General features: G+C 36.0%; 1 protein-coding gene across 4 annotated transcripts in view; it reads left to right on the top strand.

Annotated features, from left to right (window-relative positions):
* Positions 1-20,158, top strand: part of EPHA3 (EPH receptor A3) — a 405,712-nt gene that overhangs the window by 305,890 nt on the left and 79,664 nt on the right. For all 4 annotated transcript variants that reach the window (XM_027979022.2, XM_060404088.1, XM_042230433.1 and 1 more), the window contains exon 6: positions 19,298-19,422. In XM_027979022.2, the coding sequence (XP_027834823.2) occupies positions 19,298-19,422 (125 nt within the window). The remainder of the gene's footprint in view (positions 1-19,297; positions 19,423-20,158) is intronic.

Below are 20,158 nucleotides of genomic sequence, written 5' to 3' on the forward strand. Positions count from 1 at the left end.
TCATCAGCTTCGTTCCTTTAAATATCAACTATGTGTAGATAACTTTTTCACTGGTATTGGATCTGATGATTCATATGGTTTAAAGAATTCATGTTCAAGTGTGGAGATTCCTTAAAAAACTGGAAATAGAACTGCCATATGACCCAGCAATCCAACTGCTGGGCATACACTCCGAGGAAACCAGAATTGAAAGAGACATGTGTACCCTAATGTTCATCGCAGCACTGTTTATAATAGCCAGGACATGGAAGCAACCTAGATGTCCATCAGCAGATGGATGGATAAGAAAGCTGTGGTACATATACACAATGGAGTATTACTCAGCCGTTAAAAAGAATACATTTGAATCAGTTCTAATGAGGTGGATGAAACTGGAGCCTATTATACAGAGTGAAATAAGTCAGAAAGAAAAACACCGATACAGTATACTAATGCATATATATGGAATTTAGAAAGATGGTAATGATAACCCTGTATGCCAGACAGCAAAAGAGACACATGTATAGAATGGTCTTTTGGGCTCTGTGGAGAGAGCGAGGGTGGGATGATTTGGGAGAATGGCATTGAAACATGTATATTATCATATGTGAAATGAATCGCCAGTCCAGGTTCAATGCATGAGACAGGGTGGTTGGGGCTGGTGCACTGGGATGACCCAGAGGGATGGGATGGGATGGGGGGGAGGTGGGAGGGGGGTTCAGGATAGGGAACACATGTACACCCATGGGAGATTCATATCAACATATGGCAAAACCACTATAATACTGTAAAGTAATTAGCCTCCAATTAAAATTAATTTATATTAAAAAAAGAATACATGTTCAAATTTAATAAAATATTTTTTATAATTTTATATTCATAGTTAATAATATAAGCATAGTCTCCTCTATATTGCATATTCTCCACCTTTATTGGGATTAAAAGGTTTTGATTTAAGATTTCAAAGTTACCGATAAAGTTGATATTGAATATTTAGGTGCCAAGTTTTGCAACAACCACTCTTGGGATAGTTTGTCATCGATGTGATTTGTCATTTCCTTAAATGAACATTTCTAGTTAGCAACTTGTAGTCCATAGAGCCTTTTAATTTGTCTTCAAAAATTGACTTTGAACATATGTTATTTTGTTAAATTATAGATGTTAACTGAATAAATTCTTTGGTTGCATGTTTTCTTTCTACAGTCACTTAGTCATTGCTTCTTGTAAAACCCTGCTGACTTTCCATGGAATGTATTGGAAATTTTTTCTCACAAGTTTCCTTCTGTGTTTTTTTCCTGTAGTTACTTCTCTTATTATAAGCTTAATTGCTATAAGTCTTGTAATAAGGACATGTTCATCTGTTCAAAACTTGTTTTACTCGGGTTGATTTTTTTTCTTATCTGATTTCATGATACACCATTTCACAAGAAAGCTAGTGGTAAATTACCCAAAGTACTTCTCAACCTATTGCTGTACATTTTTAAAAATATATGAATGAAGAGAACATAGACATTATATTGATAATTTGCAATTGTCTATGCATTGAATGCTTTATATAAACACAAATGTTAATGGAATATTCATTCCACGTGTACCTACTTATAAACTCTATACATTGTTTAGAACCCAGCATCTGATCTTAGAGGATTCTTATTTCAGGATCCTCTTTCAGAGAACTAAACCAGGCCATTAGAACCCAAAGTCAGTTTGACAGTCAGTTATTCCTAAGGTTAACAAAGAGTAGAAGTACCATACTTTAGCCATTCAAGAACGCAAGATGTGTATATAAATCCATAAACACATATATGAAAACCAACTGTGAGTCACCGTAGAATGTAACAAGGGTAGGAAAACTCAGTTGTGTTTGGAGAATGGACTGCCAGATTTCTCAACCTCAAATTTACTTTGCCTCTAGCATTTTTCCCTCATATTTTTCTAGCTAGGTGTGTTTTGAAGTAAATTTAACTTGAAAAGCATGTTTCTAAAGCTAAACCACAGACTGTGCAATGTGAATAATAATGATCCTTGGCTTACTGTTTTTTGGTTCCAGAAGAAACTGACAGACCAGGCCCGTTATCCTGTCTGTATAATAATTGATACAGGTTTTTTTTTTTTTCAACAAACAAGTCTAAAAATTTGACAAAATATATGGAACACAGTAAAAGTTCAAAATCATTCAAAGCCATACAATTAATTTAAGCACCTCTCTATGCAACAACAACATATACTACTTTATATTTCTGTTTATTCTTTTTTATATAACTTTATTGAAATATATTTTACAACTCATGAAATCTACTCACTTCAAGTATACTGTTCAGTAATTTGTAATAATTTTACTGACTGATGCAACTATCACCATAAATCCATTTAAGAATATTTTTATTCCCTCCAATAAATAATGATGATGAACTCATCTCTGCATTTTAACTCAGTTTTTAAATATAATTCTAATCAACAACAAAATGACGTAAGTCCAGTTTATAAGCTTGAGAATAAGTGTTTAGAATGTTTCCACATCTTAGTTAAAATGAAATTTCTCTCCCATAAAATTGAGACTTAATGCAGCATTGTCTGACAACTCTAGTGCATAAGCTAAAGATAATTTTTTGTCAGCTACTGGGAATTTGAAATGCAGAAACCTAAATATAAATGTTGAAATATAAGCGAGACTCTTAAAGGAAATAAGTATATTTGTATCTGCATAATTTTTTTGCTTTTCTTATGCAATCCAAAAATGGAACAACTTAAGGCTATTTTTTTCTGATGTGCTAAAGTTTTTATGGTGCATGTAACAATTAATCTGCTCCAGCTCTCAGAGTTCTAAGGTCAAATATGTGAGGTTTGCGTAATTGCAAAGGCATGTATTGATGCATTTTCCGTATTTGGATGGACTTGAGAATTAGCATTACTCCGAAATTCATAGCTAGCTAAAAAGGTATTTGACAAAAATTTTTTAAATAAATTAATCGTATGCCTGGAACCAAAGAGGTCAGACCACAGGCATGGTGGAAATTAAGCAGCAGGTAGCCTGCCTCTAGGGAATTTCCTCTTTGTTTTCTGCTTACAGTTTTAAAAATCTCTGTGAGAAATGAAATATTATTTAGTGCAACTAAATGTTTGCGTTTCTTAAGTGATATGGGACAAGAAGGAGGGAATTTGTAGTGGGACAAAAAGAGATGGGGAGTTTCTTAGTGAATGCAAGCATGGACAATGACAATTTTACAGCCAAAATAGGAATTTTGCAGGCATGATTGCTTTTGGAGACTCTGTAATTCTCTGTTGATGTGCATTTTGCTTGTATAAATATGCAAAAATACTCAAATTGGCATATTCCCTACCCATATCTTACAGACAGCTAGAATAGAAAAAATCAGTAAACATGACTTCTTTTATTAATTAATTTGTTAAATTTTAATTGATCATGGGTTTGGGATGATGCAGAAGTGAAAACTGGGCTTCGTGGAATTGTCAAGTGTATTTAGCCTTTTCCTATTGCTTCAAAATTTTTAGGTGATTTCTTTTAAATTAATAAAGACTTTTGTGCTCCTGTCTATATTATATGATATATAAATTCCTAGCATAAAGGTAACATGGAAGTAAGGCTACTCAGAAAGATAATTTTACTGTCATCAAAATACTTTACATTCTAAATAATGACCCATCAAAAATGTTCTGTTTTCTGAAATGCTCCCTGTTCCCATTTTTTCAAGTCAGTGGATATTTCTATATGCTAGGAAACTGGACTTCCGTCTATGGGGTCACGCAGAGTCGGACATGACTGAAGCGACTTAGCAGCAGCAGCAGCCGTAAACTGGATAGCTCTGAGCTAATTCGAAAATGAAATGTTTAATCAAATTGTGCAGATTTCCTGTTATGGGAGGTTTGGGAATTTATTTTCTTAAGGGAAGTGTTCAACCTACATGATTTCTAAAACGGAACCCCCTCCCTGCATCAGTTAGTCTGTGTTGCACTCAGGGTAGAATTGCTAGGCATATGGGCCGGGCCTGCACACGCCATATGCTAAGCAGAATTTCTCAACTTTTTTTTCTCCTTTCATATACAAGATCAACACTATTTAGATGCAACATATACTTCTATGGTGTACATTTATGGAGGGATAATACACAATATTGGAAAAGACTCTGATGCTGGGAGAGATTGGGGGCAGGAAGAGAAGGGGACGACAGAGGATGAGATGGCTGGATGGCGTCACCGACTCGATGGACGTGAGTTTGAGTGAACTCTGGGAGTTGGTGATGGACAGGTAGACCTGGCGTGCTGCGATTCATGGGGTTGCAAAGAGTCAGATGTGACTGAGTGACTGAACTGAACGCACTATAAAAATTCACGATTCATACAACAATGAAGAGTAAAGTAATTGTTGCTCATTGTCATTCCTTCAGGAGTAAATCCAATTCTCACTCAACCAAGAACATATACACATGAGAGTGAGTTTATTGTGAGACTGCGCTTGATTTTACACAAATGCATGCAGACATTAGTCTCTGTGTATATGTGTTTCAAATTCAGTACCTCAGTTTGTTAGCTATGTATTACTAATAGCTAATATCTCAACTAAGCCTACTACAAGAGGGTTTGTATGTGATGCCTTGAAGAATTCTGTACTGACACAACTGTGGTAACATTTTTTTCATCTTCTTTTCTTACTTGTAAAAATGAAAGGATCAAGCAAAGAATAAACAGATTTACCTTGGGCGTCAATGATACCAACTAGGAATAGGTTCAAACAAGGATGTCAGCTTATGATTTAGTATCTAGTATCTAACAATGTAATATGACTAAAATCATGAGTTTGATGAACAGATCCACAGGTATTCAACAGATTGAAAGCCTATAATTGCACAAGTATCTCTCTTAAATAGCATAATAGATTAAAAATGTGTTTTATCAAAATCTCTATAGTTTTAAACCTGAATGTTTGTTAGACATCAAAGAGAATGCATCATGGCAGAGTCTGGATTTGAATAAAGCAAGAAAAAATGATGACTATAAGACTGTGTGTGCACCAGTCATTTCCTTAAATACCTCACTACCTATCTATAAAGAAAATGCCTTTTACCTGTTTAAAAAAAGTTCTAGATGATATTCCACCACTGTGGTTAATTAGAATGGTGTTGTTCTTGTTGTTCAGTTGCTCAATCATGTCCAGCTCTTTGCGACTACATGTGCTGAAGCATGCCAGGCTTCCTACACTATGTCCCAGATTTTGCTCAAACTCATGCCCATTGAGTTGATGATGCCATTCAACAGTATCATCCTGTCATCCCCTTCTACCCATGCCCTCAATCTTTCCCAGCATCAGGTCTTTTCAAATGACTTGGCTCTTCTCATCAGGTGGCCATAGTATTAGAGCTTCAGCATCAGTCTTCCAATGAATACTCAGGGTTGATTTCCTTCAGGGTAGACTGGTTTGATCACCTCACTGTCCAAGGGACTCTCAAGAGTCTTCTCTAACACCACAGTTCTAAAGCGTCAGTTCTTGGCACTCATCTTTCTTTATGGTCCAGCTCTCACATCCATACATGACTGCTGGAAAAACCATAGCTTTCACTATAGGGACTTTTGTCAGCAAAGTAGTATCTGTGATGTTTAATATGTTGTCTAGGTTTGTCATAGCTTTTCTTCCAAGGAGCAAGTTTCTTTAAATTTCATGGCTACTGTCACTGTCTGCAGTGATTTTTGAGCCCAGAAAATAAAGTCTGTCATCATTTCCACTTGTTCCCCTTCTATTTGCCATGAAATGATGGGACCAGAAGCCATGATCTTCGTTTTTTTAATGTTGAGTTTTAAGCCAGCGTTTTCTCTCTCCTCTTTCACTTTCATCAAGAGGCTCTTTAGTTCTTCTTTGCTTTCTTCCATAAGGGTGGTGTCATCTGTGTATCTGATGTTATTGATATTTCTCCTGGCAATCTTGATTTCAGCTTGTGTTTCAGCCAGGATGGCATTTCGTATGAGGTACTCTGCGTATAAGGTAAATAAGCAGGGTGACAATATGCAGCTTTGACATACTCCTTTCTCAATTTTGAACCAGTCCATTGTTCCATGTGTGGTTCTAACTGTTGCTTCTTGATCTGCATACAGGCTTCTCAGGAGGCAGGTAATGTGGTATTTCCATTTCTTGAAGATCCACAGTTTGTTGTGATACACAGAAAGGCTTTAGCATAGTTGATAAAATTGATTTTTTTCTGGAATGCTGTTGCGTTTTCTATGGTCCAACAGATGTTGACAACTTGATCTCTGGTTCCTCTGCCTTTTGTAAATCCAGCTTGTACCTCTGGAAGTTCTTGGTTCATGTACTGTTGAAATCTAGTTGGAGAATTTCGAGCAATACCTTGCTAGCCTGTGAAATGAGTGTAACTGTGCAGCAGTTTGAACATTCTTTGGCATTGCTTTCCTTGGGATTGGAATGAAAACTGACCTTTTCCAGTCCTGTGGCCACTGCTGATTTTTCCAAATTTGCTGGCATATCAAGTGCAGTACTTTCATAGCATCATCTTTTAGGATTTCAAATAGTTCAGCTGGAATTCCATCATGTCCCCTAACTTTGTTGTAGTGATGCTTCCTAAGGCCCACTTGACTTCACACTCCAGGATTTCTGGGTTTAGGTGAGTGGACACAGCATCATGGTTATCTGGGCCATGAAGAACTATTTTGAACAGTTCTATATATTCTCGTTACCTCTTCTTAATATCTTCTGCTTCTGTTAAGTCCACACCATTTCTGTCCTTTACTATGACCATCTTTGCATGAAACGTTCCCTTGCTATCTTTAATTTTCTTGAAGAGATCTCTAGTCTTTCCCACTCTATTGTTTTCCTCTATTTCTTTGTGTCGATCACTTAGGACGGTTTTCTTATCTTTCCTTAATATTCTTTGTAACTGTATTCAAATGAGTATATCTTTCCTTTTCTCCTTTGCCTTTTGCTACTCTTCTTTTTCTGCTATTTGTAAGGCCTTCTCAGACAACCATTTTGATTTTTTGCATTTCTTTTTCTGGGGGATGGTTTTGGTCACCGCCTCCTGTACAGTGTTATAAATCTCCATCCATAGTTCTTCAGGCACTCTATCATATCTAATACCTTGAATCAATTTGCCACTTCCACTGTATAATTGTAAGGGATTTAATTTAGGTCATACCTGAATGATCTAGTGGTTTTCCCTCCTTTCTTCAATTTAAGTCTGAATTTTGCAATAAAGACTCTTGAGAGTCCCTTGGACTGCAAGGAGATCCAACCAGTCCATTCTGAAGGAGACCAGCCCTGGGTGTTCTTTGGAAGGAATGATGCTAAAGCTGAAGCTCCAGTACTTTGGCCACCTCATGTGAAAAGTTGACTCATTGGAAAAGACTCTGATGCTGGGAGGGATTGGGGGCAGGAGGAGAAGGGGACGATCCAGGATGAGATGGCTGGATGGCATCATGGACTCGATGGACGTGAGTCTGAGTGAACTCCAGGAGATGGTGATGGACAGGGAGGCCTGGCGTGCTGCGATTCATGGGGTCACAAAGAGTCGGACATGACTGAGCGACTGGACTGAACTGAACTGAACTGAATCTGAGCTACAGTCAGCTCTTGGTCTGTTTTTGTTGACTGTATAGAGTTTCTCTATCTTCAGTGGGAATATAATATAATCAATCTGAATATAATCAATCCAATTTCAGTGTTGACCATCTGGTAATGTCCATGTGTGGAGACATCTCTTGTGTTATTGGAAGAGGATGTTTGCTATGACCAGTACATTCTCTTTGCAAAATTCTGTTGCCTTTGCCTTGCTTCATTTTGTACTCCAACATCAATGTTGCCTCTTTCTCCAGGTATCTCTTGACTTCCTACTTTTCATTTCAGTCCCCTTGATGAAAAGGGCATTTTTTTTTTTTTTTGGTGTTAGTTCTGGAAGGTATTATAAGTATTCATAGAGCCATTCAACTTCAGGATCTTTGGCATTAGTGGCTGGAGCATAGACTTGAATTTTTTATTATTATTCAGGTATGGTGAGGCCAACAGACTAATAAAATAATTGCTATTGAAAATTTAGTTTGCTCTTTACAACTCCCAGGAAAAGGGGACATATCACACCGTGGAGGACCACACCAGAGTTGGTCAGGAAGTAGAAGCAACAAGGAAAATGCAGGAGCAAGAGCCTTTTTTGAGGTATTTAAAGAAAGGCAAGGCTAGGTATGATAAGGCAATATACTAAAGACTGGCTAGTTTGAGTAATTTTAGTAGTAGTCTCTGAGGTATAAAGACCTCCTCTAGTTGTCTGGTACCTGGCCTTAGGATGACTGGGGCAGAGAAACAGTGCCTGCTAGAGTCTAAGAACCAGACACAGAAGACACTAGATTGATTAGTTTGCAGTGTGAGAGGCATACTCTTGGGCCAGTCTTTGCTGTTTCTAGAATTGGCTAACCCTAGGAGAGGCAGCCTAAAGTCAGTCAGCATGCTCATGCAGGAGCACCAAGAATATGGAAAAGGAGAAAAATATACTTAACAATATGACATACTAAGATTTAATTATACAAATCATATATTTTACTTCTTTTTAAACTGAGGTAACATTTATATATAGTAAATTGCATTAAGTGTAAGTAAAATGAAATGACGTCTAACAAACACACCTACCCCTGTGAAAATATAGAATATTTTTATCAATGTCTCTATCCTTTTATAATTATAGTTTGTGAATAAAAGTTGAATGTATTTAAAATCAGTATATGTTTTTCTAGTTTCTAAATACATAGCATATTGTAAATTTTTTCCTCCTTTCTATTCTGCTTGAACACATGAAACAAGCAACCCAAGATCCAAGAGTATAGACATCAGATTAGCTCTCTTGCCATTTTCTGTAAAATGGAAGCTGGGTAAATGGCAGTCCTCTTTTGCCCTAAGAATGTGTTAAAGTTGTATCTGTCTACTCCTGCTCACAATTAGAAGACAGCAGGCCTTTTGTCAGAAACGCCAGAGATAATATCACCACAGTCCAGATTTACTTGCGCCCATCCTATGCTGGGTGTTCCCCTGGTGGCTCAGACAGTGAAGAATCTGCCTGCAGTGAGGAGACCCAGGCTCAACACCTGGGTCAAAAAGATTCCCCGGAGAAGGGAATGGCAGCTCACTCCAGTATTCTTGCCTGGAGAATCCCATAGAAAGAGGAGCCTGGCAAGCTAAAGTCCACGGGGTCGCAAAGAGTCGGACACGACTGAGTGGCTAAGCATGCACGCGTGTCCTGTGCTGAGATGTAGTAACTACCCCTGAAGGACTCTGACTCAGAATCAGACCTATAACTTCAGCAGTTCTTTAAAACAAACACAGCCTCACAGTGTAGTTAGCCTAGTTCTCTGAAATGTTCTCTTCATTCATCTGGGCTTTATCTTGTACCATCACCATTTTCCCACTACCGCATGACTATTAGCTACATTCAACAGCTGCTCCTAATCAAACTTTGGAGTCATCTATACTAAAATAATTCTGTCTATACTAAAAGTTGTGTAAGATATCATTTGATTTTGCCCAAGGGACCATAATTAGTATTTAAAATTTGATGATTAACTTTGGTGTTGGCATTTCTAGTCTATTGTCTTTATTTTGTAGATGCCACTGCGTTAAGACAACACTCTTAAAATCCTACATTGGATAGGAACTTGGAACATTAAAATCCTATTAAGGCAGATTTCCTAAATAGAATAGCTAGAAAATTTATCCAGGGAGAAAATTGAAAAAATCTGAATTAAGATATATTGCTGCTTCCAAAGCCAAGTTGTATCTTCTGGAAATTTTAAGATATTCAGAAATCTCATGAAGTGAGGAATTTCTCAGACAACTTGCAGCTCTCTGGGAAGGAAGATTCTATCCTTTTAGTGTAGATTGTTTGTATTATCTCTGGAATGCACTTTTCTAAATTTAGGCTCAGGCCTTAGAAGTGTGAGGTTTGGATTTTCAGAAATGCTGTAAAGGATATTGCATATTTAAAAATAATGTATACATAGCTAAAGGTCTGTCTGTCACAGGATTTTGAGAGTATTTTACACTTCTTGTGTAATTGATGAAGAAAAAGAATGCTCTAAATGTAACTGAATTTTAGTTATCTCATGTAAAATGACAATCAGACCCTCCATGAGCATCACATTATATGTGTAAAGAAAGAACCTTAGGCTAAACACACACACACACACACACACACACACACACACACAAGCACACGTATATTTAAATAAATAAACCACCTGTCATTTTCATTGCTTTGTACAACAGTGTGTGATGTTATTGATTAGGGCTCACTGAACTTTGAGACTGAAGACATGTTGACAGTATTCACAGCTCTCCAAAGAACTTTAAGGGAGACAAATACTGTAGAATATCTCAGCAAATCCAAAGGACATTATTTTGTTTCCAAAATGTACTGTTGCTATAAATGTATATAATGTCTCTCAGAATCTCAGTATTTTATAACAAGTTTGCTTGCATACTGCATTTTTCAAAGACAACCAATTTTAAAACAAATCTTTATTTGCTCTATTTTTGTTACTTCCTACCTACATGATTTTTTTATTTCAGAATTATGGATAATAAAAGCCATAATAATAGCAATGTATCAATATTAACCTGTTTCATAATGAAAATTATGATTACCCTCAAAAGGTTTTCAAAGTCTTATCACATATGTAAAATAATAGAAAATATTTTCATTAGTCTCTGTCTCCTGTTTCTGGCACAGAACTCCTAAAACTCATAATTTCCTAAGTGATTAGAGTACTAGGAATATCTTTTGTCCTTTTGTCTTCTACTCCGGTTCCTAGCACAGGCCTCTGAAGCCCTTGCAATTGTTTGAGTGACTGGAGTGTGTTGTTCTAATGAGGAGACCCTAGATGGACTCCTGAAAGGCTTCTGGAGGAGGGCTGGTCACCAGAAAGACCAAGCCTTTATTAGACACCTGAAATTTTCCGCCCACCTAATTCCCTTGATAAGGGAGAAGGATTGAAACTGGAGTTAATGATCCTTGATGCCTACGTGATAGAGCTTCCATAAAAACCCCAATAGCATGGGATTTTTAGGTCTTCCATGTCAGTGAACACACCCCAACTCATAGAGACAAGCTCCTGCGCTGAAGACCTTCCCAGACCTTGCCCTAAGTCTCTTCACCTGACTGTTCTTCTGTACTCTTTACCACATTCTTTAATAAACTGGTAAATATGTTTCTCTGAGTTCTGTGAGTCATTCTAACAAATTAATTGAACTAGCACAGAGGGTCATGGGAACCCCTAATTTGTAGGCAAGTCATACAGAAGTTGTGAGTAACCTGGAAAGCTTCTAATGATAATTGACATCTGAGATGGGGAGCAGTGTTGTGAGGCTCAGCTTTTAACTCATGGAATATAACATTATCTTCAAGTGGAAGTGTTAGTTGCTCAGTTGAGTTCAATTCTTTGCAATCCCATGGATTGGGGTCCACCAGGTTCCTCTGTCCATGGTTTTCTCCAGGCAAGAATACTGGCGTGGGTAGCCATTCCCTTCTCAAGTCAGATTGTAGGAAACTAATTCAGAACTGATTAGCGTGGGGGAACCCTCACGTTTGACGACTAGAAGTGTCAGAGTGTGGTGAGTGTGATAGTAGTGAGAATAAAGGAGAAATACAAGAAGAACTCGATTTTTTAAAACAATATATTGAAGACTGATCCAATTCTATGAGGATATTGAATGGTATTAAAAGGAGAACATGATGTTAAAAAATAAATGTAAAGATCAATTTTAAAAATCAAAACCAGCATCTTTCAATGAATTCATGCAATAAACACCTATGAAATAAACTATTCTATTAATACAGTTTTTTTCTCTTTTATTGCTCCATGCTGAAATGGGAATGAGATTGTGTATTTTAACTGCATTCTCCACTCTAAAACTACTGTGAGTTATTCAAAACTCAATAATTAAAATTTTAGAGTCTTTTAGACATTTGGAACAGAGAAGCCTAACCTTTTTACTAGAATTTTCCCCTCAATATACTCCATTAACAAAATGTTAAGTGGAGAGATCCTCAAAATTTACTTTCGATGTATATGTTTTAGAATGTTTTTCTCCCAGCACTATTGAGTCAGTTTAAATTTTTTTTCTCTCTACTATAGAAAATAGATGGGATAATTTTATAGGAAAAGGCATCTCTGTTTAACATACTACAATTTTAATTTTTATTTGAATTTTGTTATTTTAAGTCAGGAGCTAAATATGATTATCTTTCAAAGGAACTAATCACAAAGTATATTGTATATCTTACTGCAAAGCTAACCAAACTGAATAACTAGATTTATACACATTTAATATTGTGCTAGGCACTAAAGACTCTAAGGAGCCTAAAATCTGATGGGAAGACATGGGGATAACCAAATGATATAATTGCAACACAATGTGATTGGCTAAATAACAACAGAATTAACAACTATACAATATATCAGAACAGAGGACGGAGCTGATCAACTATTGTCTGAGGGACCCAGAAAAAGCTTTATGGGGGAATTAAATTAGTAATGGATTTCTAAAGATGATGAGTAGAAGAGATTTTTCCAATGGAAAGGGAAGAGAAAGAGTGTTTCAGACAGGGAAGGTATGGCAAGTACAGTTGTAGGCAGATGGCCAAAGGAATTGTCTTCAAAATTTTACTTTGAAAGGAGAACAATAAATGGTAAAGCTGGTACATATTTATCGTTGCAGTCTAATGAAGAATCTTAAATAATAATGTAATTATTTCAAATTACATATCCTATGGTACTCCAGAATTTCCCAAATGTGTGATCTTAAAAGTTTTCTGACATCAAATTCTTCAAAACTGAGATTTCTATACCTTTCCATTGAAGCTTATTTTTTAGTTAAGTTTAGGAAAACTGCTTTGAAATTATGAGATTTTGAAGGGGGGCTTAATGTTTCATTTGCTTTATAAATGATAGATCATCAAAAATGTATAGAAAATTGAAGGAAGTTCTGTAAATATTGAGATGAAAGTACAAAATCCAGTGCACATGAAAAATGGCAAGGGTTTGAGCTGAAGCAGGGCTGGAAAATAACTGAGTAGAGAGAAGAACTGAGTAGAGAGAAAATTTGTCGACTTTCTGATGCTGAAGCTGACTGGCATGCAAAGTTATTGGTAAGGGGGAATATATGAAGTATAACTGAAATTCAAACTGGTTAGACTGTAAAAATGGTGAGTCCTGGGACCAAAACAGGAAATTCCAGAGAACAACAACTTGGGAAAATCATGACAGGGGTGGTGAAATGGAAAACATTAAGCTATGAATGATTATGTTCATTCAAACTCAAGAGTGTTTCTGGATTTAATAGAAATGTTCACTTCTGAAAAAACTAAGAAGGAAATGTTCTCAAGTAGGCATTGTAATGAATGGTACAAAAAAATAAGAGAGTAACGCGTTTAAAGGCATGCCTGATTCAAAGGAAAAAATCTTTCAACCATTTACTAAATGATATTTTCCCATGGAGATAATTTTTAAAAGCTTTGGCTCGCTTAGAAAAACTGAGCCTTTTTTGTTATTACTTTAACTTGTCCAATCTCTAAACCACAGAGATACCTCAGAGGTTCATTAGAAATTCCCAAACCCAGAAAGAGGAAAGTCCCAATAAAAACAAACGAACCAAACCAGATCCTTTAGGAATTGAATTTTGAAGTTTTGACTTCCTGATTCTAAGGATGGATCATATTTTAGTTGCAGAATAGTGGTAAATGTAGCTTAAAAACACCATAGTTAAAATAATGAAGCCCTTCCATGTCTGTCAGTATATTTGACCTGTGCAAGTGTTGTGTGATTAAAATGTGAATTGTCAATTACACAGGCCCCATCTCTAACCAGATCTCTTTACAAAGAGATCCTTTCTTAGCCTAATATCTTTGCTTCCCTCTTGTGATTTGTTTCGTTTGTTTGTTTGTTTCTATTATTTCATTAGGTGCAGTCAATGGCTCAGGTTAGGCTGGTATTGAAAGAAAATCTTACCAGTCCACTATAAATAAATAATTAATGTTCAATTATGAACTATTAAGGGTTGCTCATCTCTGTCTCTCTTCTGGACTAGTCATTGATGTGATTCAAGAGATGGCCATCACAGTGGCCTGCAAATAGAAAAGAAAATACTCAGGGAATAATTCAGCCCTTGGTTCTCAGAAAGGTATGTCTCCTTAGTACAGAAGTATTTTGATACTAGCTTTCACAAAACACATAGTACTGGATAATATGGGGTGAAACATCTGTTGAGTCTTATATCATGATCTGATAACATTTTAAAAGAATGAATTGAAAGAGCCATGAGCAAATTCACTATGACACCACACGTTGAGAAATTTTTCAGTATTCAGAGTATTCAAAACTTTTCAGTGGTGCAGAGTAACTTCAGAAAAACTTCATGGAAGATGATTAACTGTTTGATTTATTGGTCTTTTCTTTCCTCCCAACCTTCACTATTTTTCTCTTTATTTGTATTCTTTTAAGAAATATTTTATTTAAAAATAAATTTTGCTTTATTTTAGTTAAAAATGAATTTTTATTTTGAAAAATAAAAAAATTTCATTAAATAAATTTAACCAAGTATATCATATCTCCTTTCTTTATTTTCCAAAGAGCACATATATTCAGTTATACCCAGATTAGCAAAAACGAAGGATCAAAAATTTTCTCCCCCTCAAACACAACAAAAATGTGTGTTACAACCAAGATATTATTTTTAAAAGTCATTGACTTACCGGAAATTTTTGCCTTCCTACTGTCTTAATTTTTCTTCTTACCAATTTCTTCATTTTTTTCCCCCTACAAAATTATTCATTTACTACACTGTGTAAATTCCTGGACGTGTTTCATAGCAGCCTACTTTGTCATCAACTTCTTCCTATTAGTAAGAGAATCCTTGTAATTATGTATCATTTAAGGTGTATAAGCAAGTCAGCAGAATAAATCTCTTAACCTTGGGCTGTTGGGGGGTTCATCAGTAATTCCTGTTTTAGCTTATACAGCAGCACTTTGCTAGCGAAAAACCTATGCTTCCTCCTCCTCCTGGGTAACTTTTCACTCTCCTTCCAAGCATTTCTCTAATCTTAAGACTTTTTTTCATCCAATTATTACCCACCATTCTTTCAAATCACAAATTAAGAAAGAAAAACAAAAACACGAAAAACAGAGGAATGAGAAGAAGTCAAATGTATGATATACATTGCAATGTGTGTGTGTTCAGTTGCTTGGTCTTATTCAACTCTCTGCAACTCCATGCACTGTAGCCCCGCAGACTCCTCTAGAATGGATTGCCGTTTCCTACCCCAGGTGATCTTTCCAACCCAGGGATTGAACCTGCATCTCCTGTCTCCTGAACTGGCAGGCAGGTTCTTTACCACTGAGCCACCTGGGAATACTATGGTTCTTTTATATAGAAAAATAAGGATTTCTATGAATTGCCACCCTTATGGCAGAAAGGGAAGAAGAACTAAAGAGCCTCTTGATGAAAGTGAAAGAAGAGAGTGAAAAATGTGGCTTAACGCTCAACATTCAGAAACCTGAGATCATGGCATCCGGTCCCATCACTTCATGGCAAATAGATGAAGAAACAATGGAAACAGTAAGAGACTTTATTTTGGGGGCTCCAAAATCACTGCAGATGGTGACTGCAGCCATGAAATTAAAAGACGCTTGCTCCTTGGAAGGAAAGTCATGACCAACCTAGACAGAATATTAAAAAGCAGAGACATTACTTTGTCAACAAAGATCCATCTAGTCAAGGCTATGGTTTTTCATGTAGTCACGTATGGATGTGAGAGCTGGATAAAGAAAGCTGAGCACCGAAGAATTGATGCTTTTGAACTGTGGTGTTGGAGAAGACTCTTGAGAGTCCCTTGGACTGCAAGGAAATCCAACCAGTCCATCCTAAAGGAGAACAGTCCTGGATGTTCATTGGAAGGACTGATGTTGAAGCTGAAACTCCAATCCTTTGGCCACCTTATGTGAACAACTGACTCATTTGAAAAGACCCTGATACTGGAAAAGATTGAAGGCAGGAGGAGAAGGGGATGACAGAGGATGAGATGGTTGGATGGCATCACCGACTCAATGGACGTGAGTTTGAGTGAACTCCGGGAGTTGGTGATGGACAGGGAGGCCTGGTGTGCTGCCGTTCATGGGGTCGCAAAGAGTCCAACACGACAGTGACTGAAATGAACTGATGAATTTGAAAAATTACTTTGAACAAATCACTCTTCGATACCTGAAAATTAACCAAAAAAAGTATAATCCATATTACTGTTTCTCATTAATATTACAAATTGTATTACAACACATGAGCAAGTATGGGTAAATTATACTTTAAGACGTGAATTTAAAACTGTTCTAGGAAACCATTTAGAAAGCATGGATGCAGTGGGGTGCTCATGGAATTTGTCTCTTCCTACAGTATACTTTATTATGTCTTAAAATTATTTATTAGGGAATAGAAAAACAGATTTTGTTAATTATTTATTAATATTAAAATATTGATGAGCATTACCTAAACATAATGGGATTTTAGCTGGTGCACTGTACTCAAACTACTGAAACGCAGCCAACACAAGGGGCGTGTATTAAAAGAGCAGAACAAATGACTTAACAGAGGCCTAAAAGCAGCAATCAGAAAGGGTTCATTTAACTTAGAGATGGCACAAGCTTCGAGCAATTGCTTCTACTTAAGTAAGTGTGGAATTACAAAAGGCTATTTATTACAATCCAGCAGGGCCCTGCAGCTTGCTCAAAGACCTTTGAAGAATTTCAACAGTTATAAAGCCTTGCACGGTGCAGAAGCAGTAAACTTAGGCAGATCCCCAACAGAGCCTGGAAAGCATTCACGAAAAAGTTTATTTGATAATCTTCACAATTGTTCTTAGAAACAAATTATTTTCTCTTTCTTCTTTTTTAAGGAGAGATGCTAAACCTGGTAATTTTCAAAACTTCTTTGAAAATATATTTTAACTGTTAAGGAAAATAAACCAGTTTCAAGAGATATGAAATTAAATAGGGAGGGTCTCCATGGGTTTAATAGGATAGTGTTCCAACATTCTGCTTCTTTGAAATACTCTGTAAGCATGCATTAGAAGTCATTCTATTAATGGATTTACTTCAGGAGGAAATTTGTTGAAATTTCTCCATTTTTTGGTACAAAAAAAAGCAAAATTATTAGCAATGATTTTGGGACTGAAATTATTCTAGTAACGATAAAATATTAAATTGTTTTTTCTAAACATTAGAGTAAATAAAAAGAAATTAATTGTTAAAAATTTAACATACCTGCTATTTATTTCTAACTCATTGACATGATTATAAATTTTGAATAAGTTTATAAAATTTCAACTAAATATGTGTAAAGTAACATCCTTAACGTAAAATCAATTTCAGAGCAGCAAACTGCCTCAGTGTCAGGGTTGGAGATATTGTGAGGCAACTTTGAAAAATAAAATAATATTGAATAGACAAAAGGCAAATGATATCAGTTACATGAAGGCATGCGTGCGTGCATGCCTGCTCAGTTGCTTCAGTAGTGTATGACTTTTTGCAGCTCTATGGACTGTAGATCGCCATAGAGTTTTGTCCATGGGAATCTCCACCAAGAATACTGGAGTGGGTTGCCATGCCCTTCTCCAGGGGATCTTCCTGACCCACGGATCCAACCCACATCTCCTGTATTGCAGGCAGGTTCTCTATCAACTGAACCACCAGGGAAGGCCACGTGAAAGTATATTAATTGTAAATGGGTACGAAATGTGATAAAAAAATGATTTTACTTTTCCATCATAAAAGCAACACTTACATTTTACTTTGGAAAAAAATTAAGTGATCATCCCCTGGCCATTAAAATAATGAGATTTTAATAACAAAAATTCATAGGATATTACATATAGTAGAAATAAGAAGATGGAAAATTTGCTGTAATAAATGTTTTGTTAACTTTATACTTTGTAAAGAAGTGTCACAAGGCAAGTTTAATGAAAGCTCTATTTTTAAGTGAAGAATAAAATAAAAGGCATTTATAGACAGGAATAATTTGGATGACAGTTTGGATGCAAAAGCTGGCAAAATAATCATAATAATGTTAATAATAATAATGATAGCTGATAATCATAGAAACAGCAAATCCGTATATAGGAAACATCTATTGCTAGCTCTTATAGGAAATGCAAATACATGGGATTCTAATAATCCTTGATTTGAGAAAAATCTATAAAATATATGTCCTTTAGTAATGAAAGCAATTCAACAGTGTTCCTGAGAACTCTTGATTTTTGTTTGTTTCATGTTTGTAATTTATTTTACTGCATTCCATTAGGGAAGAATGCTGCTGACCTTCACAGTGAGGATTTTGGTTGGCCAGTGTACCAAGACTGAGATTTGAAACCAAGAGTGCATTGATGGATAGTATGCATTTTTCTTTTTAATGGAAGCATTTGAAGTATGATATCACTTAAAACATATTTAATCTTCCATTAGAAAATATGGTGACACTGTGATATCTGATCCAGACAGATGTTTTTTATTTATTCATATTTATATTTTTGATAATGCATAGGAAAAACATAACAGAGTCACCCCCCAATAAGAGCCTCAAAATATATCTAGAGAATTGTGACACAAAGAGCACCCACTTCCTCAGTACTTCTTATTAAATATACTTTTTTAAGAAATGGAAATGTAAAAGTAGAGATATTGTATCCTGGTATATATATTTTTATTCATGAGAACTTTTTTTTCAGAAGTCAAGATCTATTTTACTATGTCCTAAATCCTATCTATTTTACAATACACTAAATATTATTATTACCTATGGATACCATGGGACTCCTTGTGCATAATGGATTCCAGTCCTCTTACAGAGTTGCGTATGAAAATGTTATCAATGAGCTGAAGACTCTGGCATTCATAACTTTGCAACATTATAACAAATAGGTAGTCCTAATGTTTTTTTTCTTTTTTAATATATCAAATATATTTCATTGCTTACATTATAGTAGCAGATTGAAAACATCTGCTCACTTGCCACTAGTCCACCAGCAGCTGAAAATCTCAGCTCATTTTCCATAGGCCTGTATGTACCAGGGCTATAATCCAGCTGCTGAGGCTTGATATGGGGCCAGATTAATACTCAAGAGCCTTTGAAATGGAAATAGTGCTTTCTTGCCAAGATTAGAACAATGATAGGCTCCATTTGCTTGTCCCCTTCCCTCTCTGCTCTTCTTTACTGCCCTTCCCAATCCAATTAATTTTCCTTCTCCCATCATACACTCCCATCCTCTTTTTACAGCTCCATCACCTGTCATGACGATTAAGAAAGATCGGACATCCAGAAACAGCATTTCTTTATCCTGGCAAGAACCTGAACACCCTAATGGGATCATATTGGACTATGAGGTCAAATACTACGAAAAGGTGGGGAGATAATGTTAAAAGAGTTGAGTTGTGTCAGGAAAGAGGTTATTTTCTCATGAGTATACTCTTGCAAAGAAACTAATGACACTGCTAGCTAGTGAAAGAGCTCTATTTAGAACTCTGGTCATGTGCTACCTTTGATTTATAGGTAGAGGAGGGTTCAGAAATTATTGTGTTGAATATCCCCCATTCTACAGCAATAAGCCATAGCAAAGATGTTACCATCGAATGTAAGCCATCTAGTTATGATATTAGAGATGACATTTGTGTCTTCCACAGGAGACCCCTGTTCTAAACAACCATTATATAGCAATTCCTTTATCTTTTGATGAACTCTTCCCAAGTTCATTGCATTAAGCATCATTTCCTGACCTTCACATTCACATGAATTTTACTCAATACCGATAAGAATGTTGAACTGATAACAAAACCATTATACTATTGAGCTGATGATGAAAGCTTTCTTTACTTTGTTCAGAACAAAGAGATTAGAAGATGGGAATATGTGTGCCTCATATGATAAAATTGTGTTTGGTAATACAATTATAAAAAATAGGTACATGATTGTTTATAAGTATAATTCAGGCCATGATATTTCATCACTCTAAGTACCACTTATTTCTCCCTGGTTATAAATTATGGTGAGGTTTGAAAACAAGATGTATTCAAACCTTATCAATAGAGCTGGTTAGTTTCATAGCTACTAATATGAACACAACATACTCATTTATCTGCT

The sequence above is a fragment of the Ovis aries genome, chromosome 1 (genome assembly GCF_016772045.2).
Source record: "Ovis aries strain OAR_USU_Benz2616 breed Rambouillet chromosome 1, ARS-UI_Ramb_v3.0, whole genome shotgun sequence".
NCBI lineage: Eukaryota > Metazoa > Chordata > Mammalia > Artiodactyla > Bovidae > Ovis > Ovis aries.